This window comes from Capricornis sumatraensis, chromosome 15 (genome assembly GCF_032405125.1).
Source record: "Capricornis sumatraensis isolate serow.1 chromosome 15, serow.2, whole genome shotgun sequence".
Classification (NCBI taxonomy): domain Eukaryota; kingdom Metazoa; phylum Chordata; class Mammalia; order Artiodactyla; family Bovidae; genus Capricornis; species Capricornis sumatraensis.
The window spans coordinates 61,110,131-61,129,328 of record NC_091083.1 but is presented as its reverse complement, the minus strand read 5'-3'; the positions used below and the strand labels follow the sequence as shown (position 1 = coordinate 61,129,328).

Sequence of the window (19,198 nt, the reverse complement as noted above, 5' to 3'; positions counted from 1 at the left end):
CTGTTGCTTCCTGACCTGGATATAGGTTTCTCAAGAGGCAGGTCAGGTGGTCTGGTATTCCCATCTTTTCCAGAGTTTTCCACAATTTATTGTGATCCACACAGTCAAAGGCTTTGGCATAGTCAATAAAGCAGAAATAGAGGTTTTTCTGGAACTCTCTTGCTTTTTCCATGATCCAGCGGATGTTGGCAATTTGATCTCTGGTTCCTCTGCCTTCTCTAAATCCAACTTGAACATCTGGAAGTTCACAGTTCACGTATTGTTGAAGCCTGGCTTGGAGAATTTTGAGCATTACTTTACTAGCATGTGAGATGAGTGCAATTGTGCAGTAGTTTGAACATCCTTTGGCATTGCCTTTCTTTGAAACTGGAATGAAAACTGACCTTTTCCAGTCCTGTGGCCACTGCTGAGTTTTCCAAATTTGCTGGCATATTGAGTGCAGCACTTTCACAGCATCATCTTTCAGGATTTGAAATAGCTCTACTGGAATTCCATCACCTCCACTAGCTTTGTTTGTAGTGATGCTTCCTAAGGCCCACTTGACTTCACATTCCAGGATGTCTGGCTCTAGGTGAGTGATCACACCATCGTGATTATCTTGGTCATGAAGATCTTTTTTGTACAGTTCTTCCGTGTATTCTTGCCACGTCTTCTTAATATCTTCTGCTTCTGTTAGGTCCATACCATTTCTGTCCTTTATCGAGCCCATCTTTGCATGAAATGTTCCCTTGGTGTCTCTAATTTTCTTGAAGAAGAGATCTCTAGTCTTTTCCATTCTGTTGTTTTCCTCTGTTTCTTTGCATTGATCGCTGAAGAAGGCTTTCTTATCTCTTCTTGCTGTTCTTTGGAACTCTGCATTCAGATGCTTATATCTTTCCTTTTTTCCTTTGCTTTTTGCTTCTCTTCTTTTAACAGCTATTTGTAAAGCCTCCCCAGACAGCCATTTAGCTTTTTTGCATTTCTTTTCCATGGGGATGGTCTTGATCCCTGTCTCCTGTACAATGTCACGAACCTCAGTCCATAGTTCATCAGGCACTCTATCTATCAGATCTAGGCCCTTAAATCTATTTCTCACTTCCACTGTATAATCATAAGGGATTTGATTTAGGTCATACCTGAATGGTCTAGTGGTTTTCCCTACTTTCTTCAATTTAAGTCTGAATTTGGCCATAAGGAGTTCATGATCTGAGCCACAGTCAGCTCCCAGTTTTGTTTTTGCTGATTGTATAGAGCTTCTCTATCTTTGGCTGCAAAGAATATAATCAGTCTGATTTCGGTGTTGACCATCTGGTGATGTCCATGTGTAGAGTCTTCTCTTGTGTTGTTGGAAGAGGGTGTTTGCTATGACCAGTGCATTCTCTTGGCAAAACTCTATTAGCCTTTGCCCTGCTTCATTCTGTATTCCAAGGCCATATTTGCCTGTTACTCCAGGTGTTTCTTGACTTCCTACTTTTGCATTCCAGTCCCCTCTAATGAAAAGGACATCTTTTGGGGGTGTTAGTTCTAAAAGGTCTTGTAGGTCTTCATAGAACCATTCACCTTCAGCTTCTTCAGCGTTACTGGGTGGGGCATAGACTTGGATTACTGTGATATTGAATGGTTTGCCTTGGAAACAAACAGAGATCATTCTGTCGTTTTTGAGATTGCATCCAAGTACTGCATTTCGGACTCTTTTGTTGGCCATGATGGCTACTCCATTTCTTCTAAGGGATTCCTGCCCACAGTAGTAGATATAATGGTCATCTGAGTTAAATTCACCCATTCCAGTCCATTTTAGTTTGCTGATTCCTAGAATGTCAATGTTCACTCTTGCCATCTCTTGTTTGACCACTGCCAATTTGCCTTGATTCATGGACCTGACATTCCAGGTTCCTATGCAATATTGCTCTTTACAGCATTGGATCTTGCTTCTATCACCAGTCACATCCACAACTGGGTATTGTTTTTGCTTTGGCTCCATCCCTTCATTCTTTCTGGAGTTATTTCTCCACTGGTCTCGAGTAGCATATTGGGCACCTACCGACCTGGGGAGTTCCTCTTTCAGTATCCTATCATTTTGCCTTTTTATACTGTTCATGGGGTTCTCAAGGCAAGAATACTGATGTGGTTTGCCTTTCCCTTCTCCAGTGGACCACATTCTGTCAGACCTTTCCACCATGACCCACCTGTCTAGGTTAGCCCCACAGGGCATGGCTTAGTTTCATTGAGTTAGACAAGGCTGTGGTCCGTGTGAAGGCTTAGATCTTCCTTAAAGTGAGAAGGCCTGGTGCACATTCTGATTTAACCATGGCAAGTGTAAAAAGTTTTTAAAACTAAGGATTCTGATACTTACGTAAGCTCAGTAATGCTTCAGAAAGTCATTCTATCGATTTCAGCTTGCACTTTCTTGAAAATTATGTAACTGCTACTTGAATGTCTTCAAAAATATTTCAGATTTAGAATATGTGAAAATGTCTAGCCATTGAGTTCATTGTCCTGATTAGGATGATGAGGGTGTGATTCCAAGAGCACAGCTTGACCCTCAGCCCCGGAAGGTTTGTTCAGTGGGAAAGAAGACATAATCATCTCTGGGTTCTTTAGCCAGACTGGGAAGCCCGGAGGAGGCTGGGAGACAAAGGACTTCCCAGCAGGGAGCTTTCTGGTGGGTTGGGAGGGTAAAAGGTAGCATTGGAGCTAGTGCTGGCCTGGGACAGGCCTCTAGAATCTTCGGCCAGGAGCCTCCAGAGGGTCTAGGCATGTGTTCCACAGCTCCTCACAGGTTCTCCCAAAAGCACAAGCCCCTGGCCCTGCCTTCAGAAGCCCCTGCATGGAGCAGTCCCTCACAGAGAGCAGGAAGACCTGCACAGGAGCATTCCTTCTCCACCCAGGACTGGGGTGGCCCCAAGGCCCTACGTGGCCCAGCAGGACAACCAGTGGGGGGCCCATCTGTTACTGAAACACAGAAGTGGTGATTGGGAGTCTTCCTGCTTCTTGTTGGCATTTTAGTTTTATTAACCCTGGTCTAACTCTAGCTCTTCACATGATCCTTTGGTTTAGGAATGGGCTAAGGACAAAGCCAAATGACCTCCTGCTCATTACTAGTGCACTCATTTCCTGGACACACAGGTTTGCACGAAAGTTTTCCCATGGTGCCATCTTTCTAAAGAACAGCTTGAATATATTACAAGGGAGGCTAATGTCTGGATTATCAAATTATCTCATGGTTCTTTTGATGTGAAGCTTAGGCAGCCACAAGCCAAAGAACCCTTCCGTCTTAGAGCATGCAGCCAGCATCTGAGTGTCTCATCAGTACTCCCAAGCGGACCACAGTCAGAATGTAGTGTGGAGCAGCAGTGTGAGAATTGTGGAGTCTAAGCGATGTTTCCAGCTGGGGCTGGTGACATCCTTTAAATAACTGTGTTCTGATCGTTTAGGTCTCTCTTTGTAGGGCATCTTTTATGACCAAGACTGTCCAGTACCAAAATGAACTACATAAATTCCTCATCTGGGACACAGCTGGACAAGAACGAGTAAGTCACTCTTTACATTACTGTGTGTTTTTCTGAGGCCCAGATGAAAGCACCAGTGCAACTGCTGGGTCCCATCACTTCACGTCACTCACTTCCCTTCTCTGCACCAGAGACACACACATTCCCATTTGTGCGGCCAGCCCTTTCCTTCTCAGTTGGAACCACGAAGTCCACGGATGGAGAAAGTGCTCATGGGCACTGAGGGCATTTTTATACATTTTAGTGTCTTCAAGTAAATTCTGACTAACAGGCCTGATGAAACCCCGCTCAGAGCACGGTGTGTAATTTGGGGGCTCCATCCTCAAGAGCAGAGATATAAAAGAATTAGTGGTAGGAAGCGAGAGTGAAGCACATCTCATAGCCGCCTTTTAAGAGCTAAAGAGGGAACTTTAACAGCATATAAGGTTTGAGACTTTAAGTGAAATGGATGAGCTAACACAGTGCCATGCAATAGTGCTTAAGAAACACCTAATGATAAAGGTGTCCTGGATGGCTGTCTGCCTCGGGAGGGCCTGGGCCAGAAGTGGGGCGAGGGCCATGGTACCGCGGTGCAGAACATTTGACAAAGCCCACCCAAATGGGACGGGACGGGAAGGTGGGGAAGGGTCTGGCTGCTGCTGCTGCCCCATTTTTCCCTGTGTTGAGTTCCCTGTTGAGGTGTGTCTGGCAGCTGCCCTATTATTCAGCTCCTGTTTAATTTTGTTTTCAAACAGTGTTATCAAAACAGAACATGTGATGGATGCACTGTGCTATCTTAAAGCTCTTAAAAGTATAGCGGAAGTAATCAGGAGAAATAGTCTGTCCTCACAGTCTTATCTGAGACAGCGTAGATGCTTCGAATGGTGTAAAACCCGACAAGCGTCATCACAGACAAATGGAGGAAAACACAACAAGCCGTTACTGTTGTCCTGGATGTAGACATCGCACATTTGTACAGATTTCATGTCTCAAGTTCGCTCTGTTTGGTTTCTTTTGTTTTGTGTTATTTTGTTAAACCACTGGATGTCACACCTTATGTCCGCTCCCTCATCCGAGATGTGTCTGCTTGGTCTCCAGTCCCCACTGCTCCTGCGTTGTCTGGGCCATGTGTTCTGAGGTGGGTGGGCCTTGGCCAAGCATCACTCGCCCATCTTTCAGAAGGGCCGCCTCCCACAGAGCCTCCCTGAGTATGTCCGCAGACATAGCTCTGGCATCCAGCCTATTAGACACAAACTCATGGCTTTTCATACCAGTAATATATGTACCCTTTCAGTGAATCCCACATCTCAGTTACCCCTCCCATATATTTAATGAGACAGCAAAGCCCTCATCATAAAGCATCCTACTGTCATATAGATTCCATTATGCCTTGAATCAGAGCCTGTCCTCATAGCCACAGTGACGTATAACATCTCTTTTTTTTTCTCAGAACGTAAAAAAAGAATAACACGAGGGTTTATGCGTCTCTCTTGCTGTTGCCATGATAGCAGGATTCTGTTAAGTTTTGTAATTAGCTGGTCTGCCTGCCTCTTGTTTCCCCACCTCTAATTGATTCTGCACCAGGAGTCATTGCTCTGAGATGCAAATGTCCCTCACCCCTACCTGGAGCTCGATCACTGAGCCAGCCAAGGGCTTGCGCTGGGAATACAGATGAGGCAGCCAGGCCCGGGAGGCCTGCCCAGCAGAGCCCCGTGCCGTGGAGACTGTCAGGAGAGGGACGCTGGCCGTGCGCCGCCGCTCCAGCTGATCGTTGCCAAATCATAGGGTTTAAGAAGAGCTCAACATCAACAGCGAATCAGAGACTGTTTGAAATGCAATGAAAATCCTCCAGGGCGCCTCTGTGAGCCTTTCCTGCTTGTTTGTCCCAGACAACAGCCTTTTGGGCCTGGATGGTGCCAGCCTCCGCCAGACTCTCCATCGTCACCTCCTCCCACCAGTTCATCCTCCAAGACCAACCAAACCTTTCAGATCTGCCGTCACCAGGCCAGTGCCTGCTTTCACACCCACGTCCCGTCATTCCCTCTACTTGGACCACCCTCCCTCCCGGTGTTAGCCTGGAGAACGCATGTTCAGCCTTCAAAACTCTCATCCCATGTCGCCTTGAGGGGGCTTTCCCCACCACCCCTGCCTTCCTCAGTTTGCCACAGGCCCGCCTCGTTCACGCGTGAGTCTGGAGGTGCTCCCTCCCCGTTAGCTGTCCTGACAGCTGCAGCTTCTGAGTCTACTCACTTCTCCCTGTGCCCGCTGTCAGCGGCCTGCCACCTCTCACTCTCACCCAAGAGCCCTCTCTCCTGGTCACTGCTCTCCCCACCTTTCCTCCTCCCAGCCCCGTCACCCTGTGTCCGTTGTCCTCACAGGACTAGGGTTCCCTTGTGAAAACCTGAATCAGACCCTGTTACCCTCCTGCTCACCTCCTCAGTAACTGCCGGCTGCCCCTCTCCTGGGAGCCGCACCCTGTCCAGGGGTGTGCAGAGCCCTCAGGGCCTCCGGTCCAGCCTCCTGTCACCTGCTGAGTTCCAGCCCAGGGCCTCCGTTCACTTCCTCAGACGCACCAAAGTCGGCCTTCACATATAGTATTCCTTGCACCAGAAGGCTGTCTCCCTTCACGCAGAGCATGGCTGTCTGGCTCCTTAGCAGCCTTTCCTTCCCAGCTTCAGTGCCGCACCCTCCCCGTTCCCCTCGTCCCTTGGCCCCTCAGCACCACCCCAGCTCGTCGTACATCACTGTGCTCTATTCATTTCCCTCAGGACCCTCATTCCAAGTTGTAAGTAGATACTTGCCCACAACCTCTCCCGACAGGCTCTCCCCACAGACGAGAAACTGAGAACTGGGCCCACGGGGTTATGTTCCCAGGGCCCAGCACGGGGCCTGACCTGGTGCTCCGGTATCAGGTAGCTTAGTTAGCAGGTAGACTCTTCAGAGTATTTCTTTATATCCTGAAGCATCCTTGGGATTGCCTACAACCCCCAGGTTGTTCCTCGTCTCCTTGCCTGTTTATCTTCTGTTAGCTCCTTGGGGGCAGGGCCTGTCCTCACATCTGTGTGCTCAGCCCCTGATGCTCAGCACTGATACCCGTGGATTTATATCATTTAATTGCAAGCCCTACTCTGGCACAGGGAAACAGGCCCAGATCCTCCCCCTACTTTTGTCATGTGAGTAGCGCACGCCTCAAATTAGGCATTTCTGACATCTATGTGTTTGTTATTCAGTTCTCTGTAATGAGATTTATCATGGAATCAGAAGTCATCCTAAGATGCAGCCATTCATGATGAACTGACCATTCGAACATCCTTCCCATTTGACCCTCACGTCTTCACAGATGGATTATCCTTGATGGTCCAGTCACAACTGATTGCAAAGTAATTTCATTAAGTCAGTGAAAGTGATTTGGAGAATTCCGCAGATGTTATACAAAGCCATTGATGGTAGGGAGCTTGTTAAATTAAGTGAAGAGAAAGCTACTGATCAAAATGATGGCATAAGTGCCCCAGAAGATAATGATTTGTGTATCAGAAGGCCTAGAGAAAACCGATGGGAGTCCTCACATACTTTGTAAAAGTTCCCTTTCTATGACAGGACTAGGAAAGGCAAACACAAAATGAAAAATAGATACCATATTGTGCCAGCATATGGTTCAGGGGAGCTTGGTGTGCTGCAGTTCATGGGGTTGCAGAGAGTCGGACATGACTTAGTGACTGAACAAGAACAACATGGTTCTATCAGAAGAATCATGGTCCAGTTATCAGTCAACTTGGACTCAGTGTTCATTCAAGAAACTGGTTGCAATAATAAACCAAAGTTTTTTCTAATATCAGATAAAATGAAACTTGTTTTCATAATTTTTTTTCTCAAGACAGAGCCTTTTCAGACCTTTTCATCCCTAAATGAATTCATTTTAAATGATCTTTTCTCACCAGTCTTCCTTCACCAACAAGGTCTCCTCCAGAAGCATAGTGACAGACCTAGCTGCTGCGCAAACATGCACCTCACATCCATGTCAGAAGTGCTCCATAATTGTAGCAGCAGTAGTTCAAATACTTGCCATTTGCATGTGATCATGTAAAAAAAAGCTTCTTAACCGAAGTCTAATAGACACTGCAGCCAGTCTTGAAGATTTATATCTCTGAATCCTAATGTGGTTTCTCCTGATGACCATTTCTAAAGGTCAGAGCGCCAGGAAGACTTGGAGTTGTCACAGGAGTCACATAAGGGATAGACTCAAGTTTGAAATCAGGAAAATGTGTACACATCGCTTAACATCTATGACCAAGGTCCACACTGTGGCTCTCAGGCCAGATCCAGCTTACTTCCTGTTTTTTCAGAGCACAGCCGTGCTTATTGGTTAACTTGCTGTCTGTGGCTGCTCTCTTGCTTCCATGGTAGAGTTGAGGAGTTGTGGCAACAGATCACATGATCCACAAAGCCTAACGTGTTTACCACTGGCCTCTCCCAGAAAAAGCTGGCCAGCCCCTGATCTAGGGCCTGATTGGGAGCAGAACCATGCTCACATCCTTTGAGTCTCTTTGTAAGCTGCTGCCTTCTTTTTTTATACCACAAGTACAGTATATAGAAAGTTTCAATGTCAGTCATGGAGGAGTAGCTTGTAACAGGCTAACCCTCACACAGATAACAGTTACATATAAACACTGGGCAAAGCATTAAAAAACAATTCTCTGAAGGTCCTGTGGAGCCACCAGATACAGTCAGGGACTAAAAGGGGAATGACATCAAATGAGACTCATGTTTTCATGGCTTTTCCCCCAGAGGGCACACCCACGACCATGCAGCACAGGGTAGCTAGAACTCAAGTGGGGCACTGTCTTTGTATTTGAGGGCAGAGGTTAAGGTTGCTAGAGCAGCTGGGAAAAGAGGAGGCACATCCCAGAAAAGATGAATCCCGCAAGGCAGGAAGCCCTGAAAATCAGCTTATAAATCCCTTTCCTGGCTTTGCTCAACCCTCAAATTATGAAAGCATGGGAGCGACAGTAAGGGACTCAACAGAAACCAACAGCTGGAGAGGTGACAGGACTGAGCAGAGATCCTGCTGCTGCTTGTGAGAGTAAGCAGAGTTTAGAGTCCAGTCCTGCCTGTTATGTAAGGCTTAATCAGTACCCTAGGGTCCCCCAGAAACTGCCAGAGGGCCATGTCTTAGGAGTAGAGACCCACATAGACCCACCCTAACCATGTGTAAAACCATCTTAGCATGATAAGCCAGTGTTTTAACACTTCAGAGAAGATAACGGAAACCAGATATTTTAAATATGTAACTACAGATGGGGAGTCTCCCACAAAATGGCAGCTGATAAATGAAAATGCTAAAACTGAAAACTGTAAGACCTAAAATGAAAAATCCACCAGATAAGTGACAAATTAACCAGTCAGAAGAACAGAGAGTAGAAATATAGGAACATGGTACCCTAGGGACAAATTCAAATGATCAAACATATGTGTGACTGGAGACCCGGAGTTGTTAAAAAGAAAAAAAATGTGGGGGGACAGAAAGAAAAGATGTTTTGAGAAACAGTGGCTAAAATTTTTCCATATTTTGGTGGAATTAACTCACAAATCCAAAAGTTTAGCAGACTCATAGATATCAAGAAATCTATGTCTATCATAGTCAAATTGCTAAAAATCAAAGTTAAAGAGGAAAATCTTGAAAGCAGCCAGAGGTGATATCATAGGCACATGCAGGACACACTAAGAAAGAGGACTAGCCTTCCACTGTCAGTGGAGGCCAGAAGGCAGTGGAGCCATTTTAGAGAGTCAGAATCATCCACTTACCAAAATTATCTTTCAGATATGAAGTCAAAGTCATGACATGTTTAGAAGAAGAAAAGCAGAGAGGATTTAGCAGCAGCGGCCTCAGAAAGGTTCTTAGGCTAGAGGGGATGCACCACCTCTAGCCTAAGTAATTGAGATCCAAGGAAGGAACAAGAAGCACTCGGAATGGTTAATATAAAAATCTGGGGATTTTTCTTTTTATTAAAAAGAAATTATTGGTTATTTAATGTAAAAATTATAATATTGAATTATGTGTTATCATATGGATTTAAAATATTTGACAGCAGCACAAAGGACAGTGGGATAAGAAATCTTGCATGGTTCTGATCTTTCACATAAGGTGGTGCATTTTAAAATCTAAGTCAGCTATGAGAGACATATATTGTAGTTACGAGAGCAACCACTTAAGAGAGTAATACAGGGAGGTATAACTAAAAAACCAATGGACTAATGAATACATTAAAAGTAAATAGTAAAAAATAGTTAATGCAAAAGAAGGGAGGAAAGGAAGAACAGGGCTTTATTTTGTTTTAATGTAACAAAATATAAAGCAAATAGCAAAATGGTAGTCCTAATATCAGTAAAAAAACAAATATATCAGGAAGTACATTAAGTGTAAAGGAACTAAATATTCCACTTAAAAGACAAAGGTTTTCAGATTGGATCAAAAGTCAAAATCAAACAATATGCTGGTTATAGAAGGGATTACCTTACATAGAAACCTAGACATCATGTGAAAATAAAGAGAATGGAAGTGGATATTCTATGCAGACCATAAGCAAGAGAAAACTGTAGTTTTTATATCAATGAATAGACTTGAAGAGAAAGGTTACCATCGAGAACAAAGAAGGGGTATAAAAAGAGTAGCACTGGGGAACTTTTTGTGTTGATAAAGACATTTTCTATCTTGGGATGGGACAGGATGAACGTATACATACACACTTGTCATTTTATCAAAATTAAGACCTTTTATCAGCCTTAAAATCTTTACACTTCTCTAAATGAATCTTACTTTACAAATTTAAATACCACACGCACACAAAATCCAACAACCTTGTAAAGGAAGTTGCTGGGATAATGCATCAAAAGTGAAAGCTAGTACCATAGCCTTTGCGCCATCTGTGTGCTTCTCTGACTGTCATCCCAGGGAGGGCAATTCAGAGTCTTTCCCACCTAATCATCTGGTTTCCTTAGTTTCTTACAAGTTTTATTGTTTTTTTCTCTCTCTAAAACTTAACATTTTATTGGAAGTTTTCCGACTCTGACCCCAGAGGCAGGGATCTTTCCCCCTGAGACTAGTAACGCTTAACCTGGATGGTATCACCAACTCGATGGACATGGGTTTGGGTAGATTCCGGGAGTTGGTGATGGACAGGGAGGCCTGGCATACTGTGGTTCATGGGGTCACAAAGAGTTGGACACAACTGAGCGACTGAACTGAACTGAACCTGGATGGGTGTTTGAGGCTGGCATTTATTTTGACATTGCCCTGCACCTAAACAGTTCTTAGGTACTCACTTCTGATAATGGTGTCTTCCTGTGTTTTGGAGGGAAGCCGCAGAACAGAGAGCAGGAGGGGAGTCCCGTAGTACCTCTCACATCACGTGTAGGGGTCAGGTTTCAAAGTCGGGATACGACAAAGATCAAGCACAAGTCAGTGTCTTGTCTCGTACACTGACCTCACATTCACTGAGCGGGAGGCTTGACCAATACACACACATGCCCAGAAACCAGGGTTGACTGGGGTGGGCACATCCCATTTTCCATCTCACACCCTATCAAAACAAATGGCCCGCTAAATCAGCCTCACTATTTAGATTGTCCTTCCTTCTCTTCCCTATTGTGTTGAGGGGAAGGGGAGAGCTGGAGGGTGATTGGTGGGAAGAAGCCCTGTACACAGAGTTAAATGCATGTAAATGGAATGAGATATGTACCCGCTTTGGGGAATTGCCACGTATGTGGACGATATCAAAAAAGCGAGTTACAGGCTCATCCAGGTCATGAATGTAAATGTATACTCATTTCTGTAGCACAGTCAGCATTTAGATTCCAGGTTATCTTTATGACACCCAAATGCAGGCACTTCTCTGGAGAACTATTTACAGCATTATTTTTATCTCCTTGTTAGTTTGGGGAGCCAAAGTTTAAAGGACTACTGAACAAATAAATTTGGAAATTATAACATTGAGTTCAATTAGCCTTTTCAGCTGAAACAATTGTTTATAGCACATATTTAATTCCCATAAAACTGTATTCTAAACTACCTTCTGAGTGGCATTTCAGTGTTAGATTTGAAGTTTTTGCCTTTGGTAATTACTGGTTCATTTGCTTTAAAGCACCATGTCATCTTTCTTGGCTTAAGAGAAAGATTACCTTTTGTGTGGGGATAATGGGCTTCAAAGTCGAGTAAGAAGCATATTTAACCAGTTTTCCCGATTTTGTTGTTTATTTTTCCCTCTTCTCTGCAGTTTCGTGCCTTAGCGCCAATGTACTACCGAGGCTCGGCTGCAGCTATAATTGTTTACGACATCACGAAAGAAGTAAGACCTGACATACCATCTTCTTGAGACTGTTCTGAAAACTCTGTTTAGGTCGCTTCAGTCTCCAGTTGCTTTCCTCCTTTGTGTTACAGGAGACATTTTCAACATTAAAGAATTGGGTAAAAGAGCTTCGGCAGCACGGCCCACCCAATATTGTAGTTGCCATTGCAGGAAATAAGTGTGATCTTATCGATGTAAGGTAAGTTATTAGTGCAGGAGATACCAGTGCTGATTGTGTGTTCTTCTGACAGAGCACTATCCAGTAGAAGAATCTAGTTTCTGTTCTGTCTCTAACATTGAAAAATTCCTTTTTGTTGTTTGGTTGGGGTCCTGAAGTTTCAAACTAAAATTAAGAGTTCAGACACTTGGAGCTCATTAGATTATGTATCAAGACAGGTGTGTAATTTATTTAAACGTCAGTTGCAGCACACTTGAACATGATCTGAGATTGATGTAGCCTCAGCTCCCGTAGCACAGGGTACTCAAATGGGGAAAGGATATTTTAAGGAAAGCACATCGATTGGCAGTTTCTCTGGACCACTTCCATGATCTTCCAAGCAAGGGCTCTAGTGGGGGAGGGGGGAGGGGAGAAACCATGGTGATTCTCTGACTGTTCCATTAGACGCATTGATAGTGGTTCCAGGTTCCATTCTGATCATCATAAATCTGGTTAATTACTGGGTAGATGGGGATCACATTAAGCTCCTGACAGGTAGAGTTTGTGATCTACAGTTTATTGTTTTCCAGAGAGGTCATGGAGAGAGATGCCAAGGACTACGCCGACTCCATCCATGCAGTCTTCGTAGAGACAAGTGCGAAGAATGCGATAAACATAAATGAACTCTTTATAGAAATTAGTGAGTATCCCTACCTCATGCATTTCTTCTGTGCGGAGCAGCTTAATGCAGCTTTATCTGGTCAGGGGGAGTTTCCTCCCTACACAGAGCAGTCTAGACTGGTGGTGTTCTCAGTGGAATGAGATTTGAGAATTGAAGAGTGATGACGGGTTTTCATATTGGGCCGTAATTGCTGGAGAGCTGCTGCCTGACGACTGGCCCTTCTTTCTAGGAGGAGTGTTGCTCCTGAATCAGTAATGTGCAAGGCCTTGGGGTCCTGGAAGCTGTCATCATCCTCTCTCTCTTTAAATGTGTTTCAGTTAGTCATCCAAAGTCATGGAGCGTGAATAAGATAAAAAAAGGGACATGGACTGTGTGTGTAATTCCCCCGTAAGAAAGTCCTCAGAAATTAATATGAGGCTCTTGCCAGTGAGAGGTTGAGACACTCTTCCCCTCCCCTCCTCTTTCCCTTTTCAGAAATGTTACAGTGATGACACTCAATGGGAGAGTCTGCCACATACCTCTGGGACCATCCATGGATCGTATCTGTTCATTCATTTCATTCCAATTCATCAGACTGTTCACTGAGACCTGTTTCAGACTCGGGGGAGACAGCAGCAAGCGTGACGGGGCGGCCTCTGCAGTCCACTGGGGGAGAGACAGCACACAGGGAAGCGAGACCCTTTCTGATGATGAGCAGAAATACAAAGTACATAAGATAGTCTGAAAGGAAAGAGTTTCTGCAGATGGTCAGGGAAGGCTTCTCTGAGGAGGCACTATTGGAGCCAGACCCTGACACAGCAGATGTGCAGAGCCCTAAGGTTCGTGTTAACTGAACAGGTCAGACTTGCACAAGAAGGATAGGAGAAAGCCACACTGAGATCTATCCTTTGGGGAGATCTGAAAGTGGAAGGGCGCTTGGCCAGCATGTAGAGGAAGGGCAAGCAGGGCCAGGCTGGGACGGCCCCCAGGGAAGCAGACCTAGGGGCACCAGGACCTGGGGGCTGCAGGAAGCCCTGGTGACCCTGACAGCTGGCCATGCAGGCCCGGCTCCAGCAAGTGGACAACAGTGGCAGGTAGGCCCCTGGCTACCTGGCCACCCCATTACTGGGGTTACTTTTGGTTTTATTTTTAATTTTTGATGTTTTTAGTTTGTTCAGAGATCTGAAATTTATGTAACATGTCACACTTCTTAAATCTGGCCACTTAAATATTTTCAGAGTACCATGCAGGCCTGCTGGGCCCATCTGCCACCTGGAACAGCTGGTAGACACTGGTGTGTGAGCTCTAGTCCAGCCCCTTCCTTCCAACATTAAATAGCAACAATATTTATCGTCTTCCTAGATTGTAAATAGCAGTTACTCAGATGCATTCCTAAAAGGCAGTGTGTAAAGGTAGTCGGGAATTTTTCACAGTTTAGTTCAAGCTAAAATATCTAGGTATGTGGTATCATAATTATCACTGTTTTTGTAAAGTGTTCTATAGCAATATTAAGAATAGGAAGGTAGTGAAGTCTACCAACAGTGAAAATTCCTATATAAAAACTAGCCTGTACATACTGATTTTAACTGTGAAGAATTAAAAAAAAAAAAATGTTTGTTCCAAAAGATTAGAAAAACTTAGATGTAAATTGAGTTTATTATTTACTGGGCATTGTAAAATCGAGTTAGCGTGGGGCCTGGATTTGCTGGCTTTTTATCGGAGTCTAATATACATGCTGCAGAGTGCTCCCATCAGAAGTATAATGCTCCAGGGGTGTTCATGGACTGAGTAGCCTCCTGGGTCAGCACACATGTGAACCTCACTCCTCCCCCTCCCACAGGGAACCCCCATCCTGACCACCAGCTCTTCTTGTTTTACCTGTTTTTAGACTTTATGCTTTTTAAAACGAACTGGGTTTGCTTACGTGTGTCTGGTGTGTTTGACTCTACATCACATCTGGTAGATAGGTCCCCATGAGCATGTGACACATTGTCATCGCGGTGGAGTGTGTGTCAGGACGGGCCACCTCCACAGGGCAGTTACCCGCCATGTGGATAGGCATCTGGTAGTTGTCCCCAGTTTCAAGCTATGACAAATAGAACCTCTGTGAGCATTCTGCTTCATGTCCAGTGTGTGCACGACGTGGACACTTTTTGTTAGGGGTCTGTTTACACCCAGGAGAAGATTTGCCGAGTCATCAGGTATGCGCACATTGAGTACAGGTTTACTGCCCAGCAGCCTTCAGGGTGGTCACACCCGTCAACACGGACACCAGTGGGATCTGAGAACCCCAGTCACTCCATGTAGGGCCGGCAGGGTCGTGACCCACCACTTTGGACAGTGAATGAAGTCAAGCACCTTTCCAGCATTTGTTTACATTTTTATGATATTTAGATAGCCTCTTCTGTGTAGTTTTGCCTGTATTCCTGTTGGATTTATCTGCCTTTGTCTTCATGTTTATAGTTTATTTTGGCTGTGAGTCCATTGTTGATTATGTCTATTGGAAAGCTCTACTCTGCGCCTTGACTTTCATTTTTGGATCAATTCCTTCCGTGAACTGGAGCTTTAAATCTTAATTGTATCCACTTTGTCCTTACTTTCTCTTGCATTTAGCTCCTGCTTAAGAAATCCTTCCCTATTCCCAGGTCACGAAGGTGTTCTCCTCTGCTTTCTTCTAAAAGTATTTCAGAGATGTCTCTGAAATACCAGCTGTGTTTTCAGCATTCATTTATTGAGAAATAAATGATGACAAGAGTCAGTAGAACTTTTAAATAAATTTGTGTTGTGGTCATAACAGTGCATGCAGGCATTTGAAAGTGCTTGTAGGACTTACTAGGGGTGCTTCCTCGCCTCGTAGGCACCATGCTATGTACTGCCCTCTCCCCCACCCCACCCCCCAGTTTGCAGGCTGCTGGACATGCTGGAGGCTCCAGTCTAGGCACCTGAGGACCTGGGAGTTGGCAGATTGCTGTTCTGCCTCGTTAATGCCAAACGTGGGTGTCAGTTCATCCCATGGTTTCAAAGTACCTCAGCACCAGGTGGTGTGCTGAATGGACACTGGGAACATAGAGCCAGAGGCATGCTGCTTTCCTCCAAGAGCATGGGGCCCCATTCAAGGGGTGAGGAGATCGCTGCCTGAGCAAACGCGGGATAATGGGCTTCTGGCTCCAGACTAATGTGAGCGTCCAAGGTGCTAGACAGAGTTAGGAACTGCTTCTTGTACCGGGAGCAGCCCTGAAGTTATCAGGGAGTGTGGGTGACTGGGTGATTTAAGGCTTCTCTCGAAACTGACACTATGCTTCACAAAGCAGTAAAGTGAAACCCATTCATTCTCATGCACTGTTGGTAGGAGAATAAAGTGGTGCAGCCTCTTCAGAGAGCAATTTGGCAGCATCTGTCAAAATTTAAATTGCACGTCCTTCCTGCATTTGTGCTGGATAGACCCTGGGAGTGCAGTGTCTGTCTCAGACGAACACCCAGGAGTGGAACTGCATGACCCAGCTCTTCCCAGCCAGTCCATTTATCCTATACCAAGATAGTCTTTGCATTGCTGTTAAAGACATCAGAATACTGGAAACAAGCTAACTATCTGTGAATTGGGGATCAATGGCAGGACATCCACAGACTCAGCATCACAGAGCCTTGTAGATGAACTCTGCTTGAGCAGTGCCCAGATGCATGACATGAGAAGAGTCTGTGCTCCTGCCTGGGTTTTAAGAACAGGGATGGGTGCGTGTGTGTTCCATGCACGTCTGCGCACACCTCTCTGGAAGGTGGCCTCTGCTACAAGACAGGACAGGAACGTTCTGATGCAGTTTTTTTTTAACATGTTAAATCTTTTTTACACATTTAAAAAATGTGTACTAAATGCCAGGTGATACTCCTCTTTGGACCCTGGGACCAAAAAAAAGGACAGGATATTAGTGGGAAAACTGATGGCAACAGAAAGTCTGGAGTTGGGTGAATAGTGATGTTCCAGTGTCAAGTTCTTCATTTTTGCCGAATCCCACAGTTATCCCATGAAGTCCCAAAACCGGGGGAGGCTGGGTGAGGGGACCCAGCAGTGCTGCATGTCACCTTTGCAGCTCTTCTGTACATGTAAACACCTTCCAAAGTTAGAGATTTATTACCTTCTTTTAATTTTAGTGAGACCTGTCAAACTGCAGGTGTAGAATGGTCATGTATGAGAATGAAGCCTGAGAAAGTGAATGCTCACTGCCCTCCCTCCTGTCCTCTTGGTTTAGGTCGAAGAATTCCATCCACTGACGCTAGCCCACCTTCTGGCGGAAAGGGCTTCAAACTCCGCAGACAGCCTTCGGAGCCAAGGCGGAGCTGCTGCTGACCGGGCCTCGGCCCCCCGGGCTTCCTGATGAAGTAGGTGGTCCTGACAGGTCTCGGGAGGGCTGGGCCCCGCCTCCGGGGATCACCTGCCAGTCTTGGATCTTCTTCGGGCAACAAGGATTCACAGGAATTGACCGGTTTCGTCTCCTCTTGGGAGACTGCAGCAATAATACGTCAGTCTGTGGACTTCCGTCCTGTAAAGAATCTCTGTACACAGGGACTGCATCGTTGGCTCCTGATCTTGCTGAGAAGGAATGTACAGTTGTGTGGATGGTAGAATGAGATCATTGAGTAGCTTTGTAGTCGAGATTCTATGTCACATTTGTAAAGGGAAAATTAGCACTTTCGTGGTTCTTGAGGGGAAAAAAAACGGCCTTGTGGAGACATTCCTTCCCTTGGTTTCCCATTGCCACTGTTAGAGGGAGTGGTAGCATTTAGAATGTGTGCAGTTACCACCGTGGAGAGATGGCAGTTACGATCGTCTGAAGCTAACGTGGGTGGTTTCCGGGGCTGACGGAGAGGCACCCACTCCTGCCGTCTCTGACGCACTTTCCACTGGGCGCAGCAGCCCAGGACCCTGTCGCACGCGTGTCCCCAGGCACGTCACTGGCACCTTTTTAGGTAAGCTCTGATGATCAAGATGGTGGTGGTAGAGAGGCTGCCTGGAACATGTTGAATTGCAGATTCAGTTTAAACTGACTAGCCATGTTTTCCAAAGGAAGAGAGGAAGCCCAGAAAGTGGAATAAATGCTGTCCATTTTTTATTTAACCGAGTTGTCTTGGTGGGGGAAACAGTTATCTGCCGCTTGCTCAGCACATGTAAAGTTGTAGTCATATATTTATGAGACCACTGCTTACAGATTATAAATTATGTAAATACATTAATAAATTCTATGTTTCGTTTACCACTCCATTTACTCTTGCACCGGCCTGGCGCGCGCCCCCCATTTCTCAGTTCGTGCACGGGAAGTTCCTTGAAGCACATTTTATGTGGTGCAGAAGCATAGAGCATGTGGCTCTAGGTTGTCAAGGGTTTGTCTGCCTTCCCTCCCACCACCCCTCCCCTGCAGTCCCATCTGGAAGCCACCGTGCAGACAGATGCCACTTGGAGAAGCCTGACGAGTCCCTCCTAGCCTCGGGGTACAAGACCAAGCTCCTGAGCCCATGTCATTTACCTGGTCTTGGAAATAAAGCTGCTGCTAGCTTTCACAGCAGCCTCAGACCAACTGTTTGGAGAGCGCTTCTTCTCCTGTTAACAATTCCGCGTCTCTCCCTTATTTTCCCCTGCCTCTCTTAGTGGTTAGCACTCTTTCCCCTCAGGGAGCCTAATGAGCTTTTTAATATAATCTAAAAATAAAGCACTGAAGTGAAGTTGGTGAAAATTTGTTCCTGGTCTAATCTGGCACCCTTCCAACCTGAGTATTGTAAGGGAAGGAAATTTACAAGATTAAATAGGAAATGAAACAGCTTGAATTTCAAACCAAATTGTGTTTTCAGAGCTATCCTTAAACTGAACAGTCAAAACTTTTAAAAATAATGATTATTTCTTCATGCCCCCCACTTGATACAGTTAGATTTTAATGGGAAAATTATAACTCAGATTAAGTGAAAAACAATTCCCTTCCCCATAGTGTATATGTCTTGAGCATTTGGAATTGTTTATTCTCTTGTTGAAATCATACAGAAGGAATGTAGGTAGTGAACATTCTCATGTTGCTTTGTTTAAAGTGCGCATGGACTCTCTCCTCCCCTGGCATCTAGCTTTCTTCCCCAGTGTGAGATTAGCAAGATTTGGACAGCATGCGTGATTCCAGGGCCAGGCACTTCACACCTGAGGGTGGTTAGGCTTTACTTCACATACATCCAAATGGACTGGCCATCAGGCCACTGCCCTGGTTGGTCCCTGACGTTCCCCCCACTGGGCCTCTGTCTCCATGACAACAAAATAAAAACACTCGACTTACCAAGAGGTGAGGCGTGTGTGGCCCTTTCTTATTTCACCAAAAGATGACACGGCTCTGATCTATGACCTTCACAGTTTTTCCACCACAGCTGTCCATCAGCATGGCTGGTTTCATGGTGTCTGGGTGCACAGGGAAGGGCGGGCAGAGCGCTTCCATGCCTCTCTGGTGGGTGAGGCCTCCCCTCCAAGCGTCTCTCACCTCATTGTGACGTGGGCTGCACAGAGCCCAGCACAGTCCATCCTTCAGCCCCTGCAGCCGCCTTCTCC

General features: G+C 45.5%; 1 protein-coding gene across 2 annotated transcripts in view; it reads left to right on the top strand.

Moving 5' to 3' along the window:
* The window catches only part of RAB22A (RAB22A, member RAS oncogene family), a 45,970-nt gene extending 28,174 nt beyond the window's left edge, over positions 1 to 17,796 (top strand). The window contains exons 3-7 of one of the 2 annotated variants that reach the window (XM_068987232.1): positions 3,428 to 3,509; positions 11,738 to 11,809; positions 11,902 to 12,008; positions 12,557 to 12,666; positions 16,872 to 17,796. In XM_068987232.1, the coding sequence (XP_068843333.1) occupies positions 3,428 to 3,509; positions 11,738 to 11,809; positions 11,902 to 12,008; positions 12,557 to 12,666; positions 16,872 to 16,969 (469 nt within the window). In that variant the 3' untranslated portion in view covers positions 16,970 to 17,796. Of the gene's footprint in view, positions 1 to 3,427; positions 3,510 to 11,737; positions 11,810 to 11,901; positions 12,009 to 12,556; positions 12,667 to 13,122; positions 13,164 to 16,871 lie in introns of those variants that run through there. The other variant, XM_068987233.1, reaches the window with a different exon arrangement.
* The last annotated feature ends 1,402 nt before the right edge of the window (positions 17,797 to 19,198 follow it).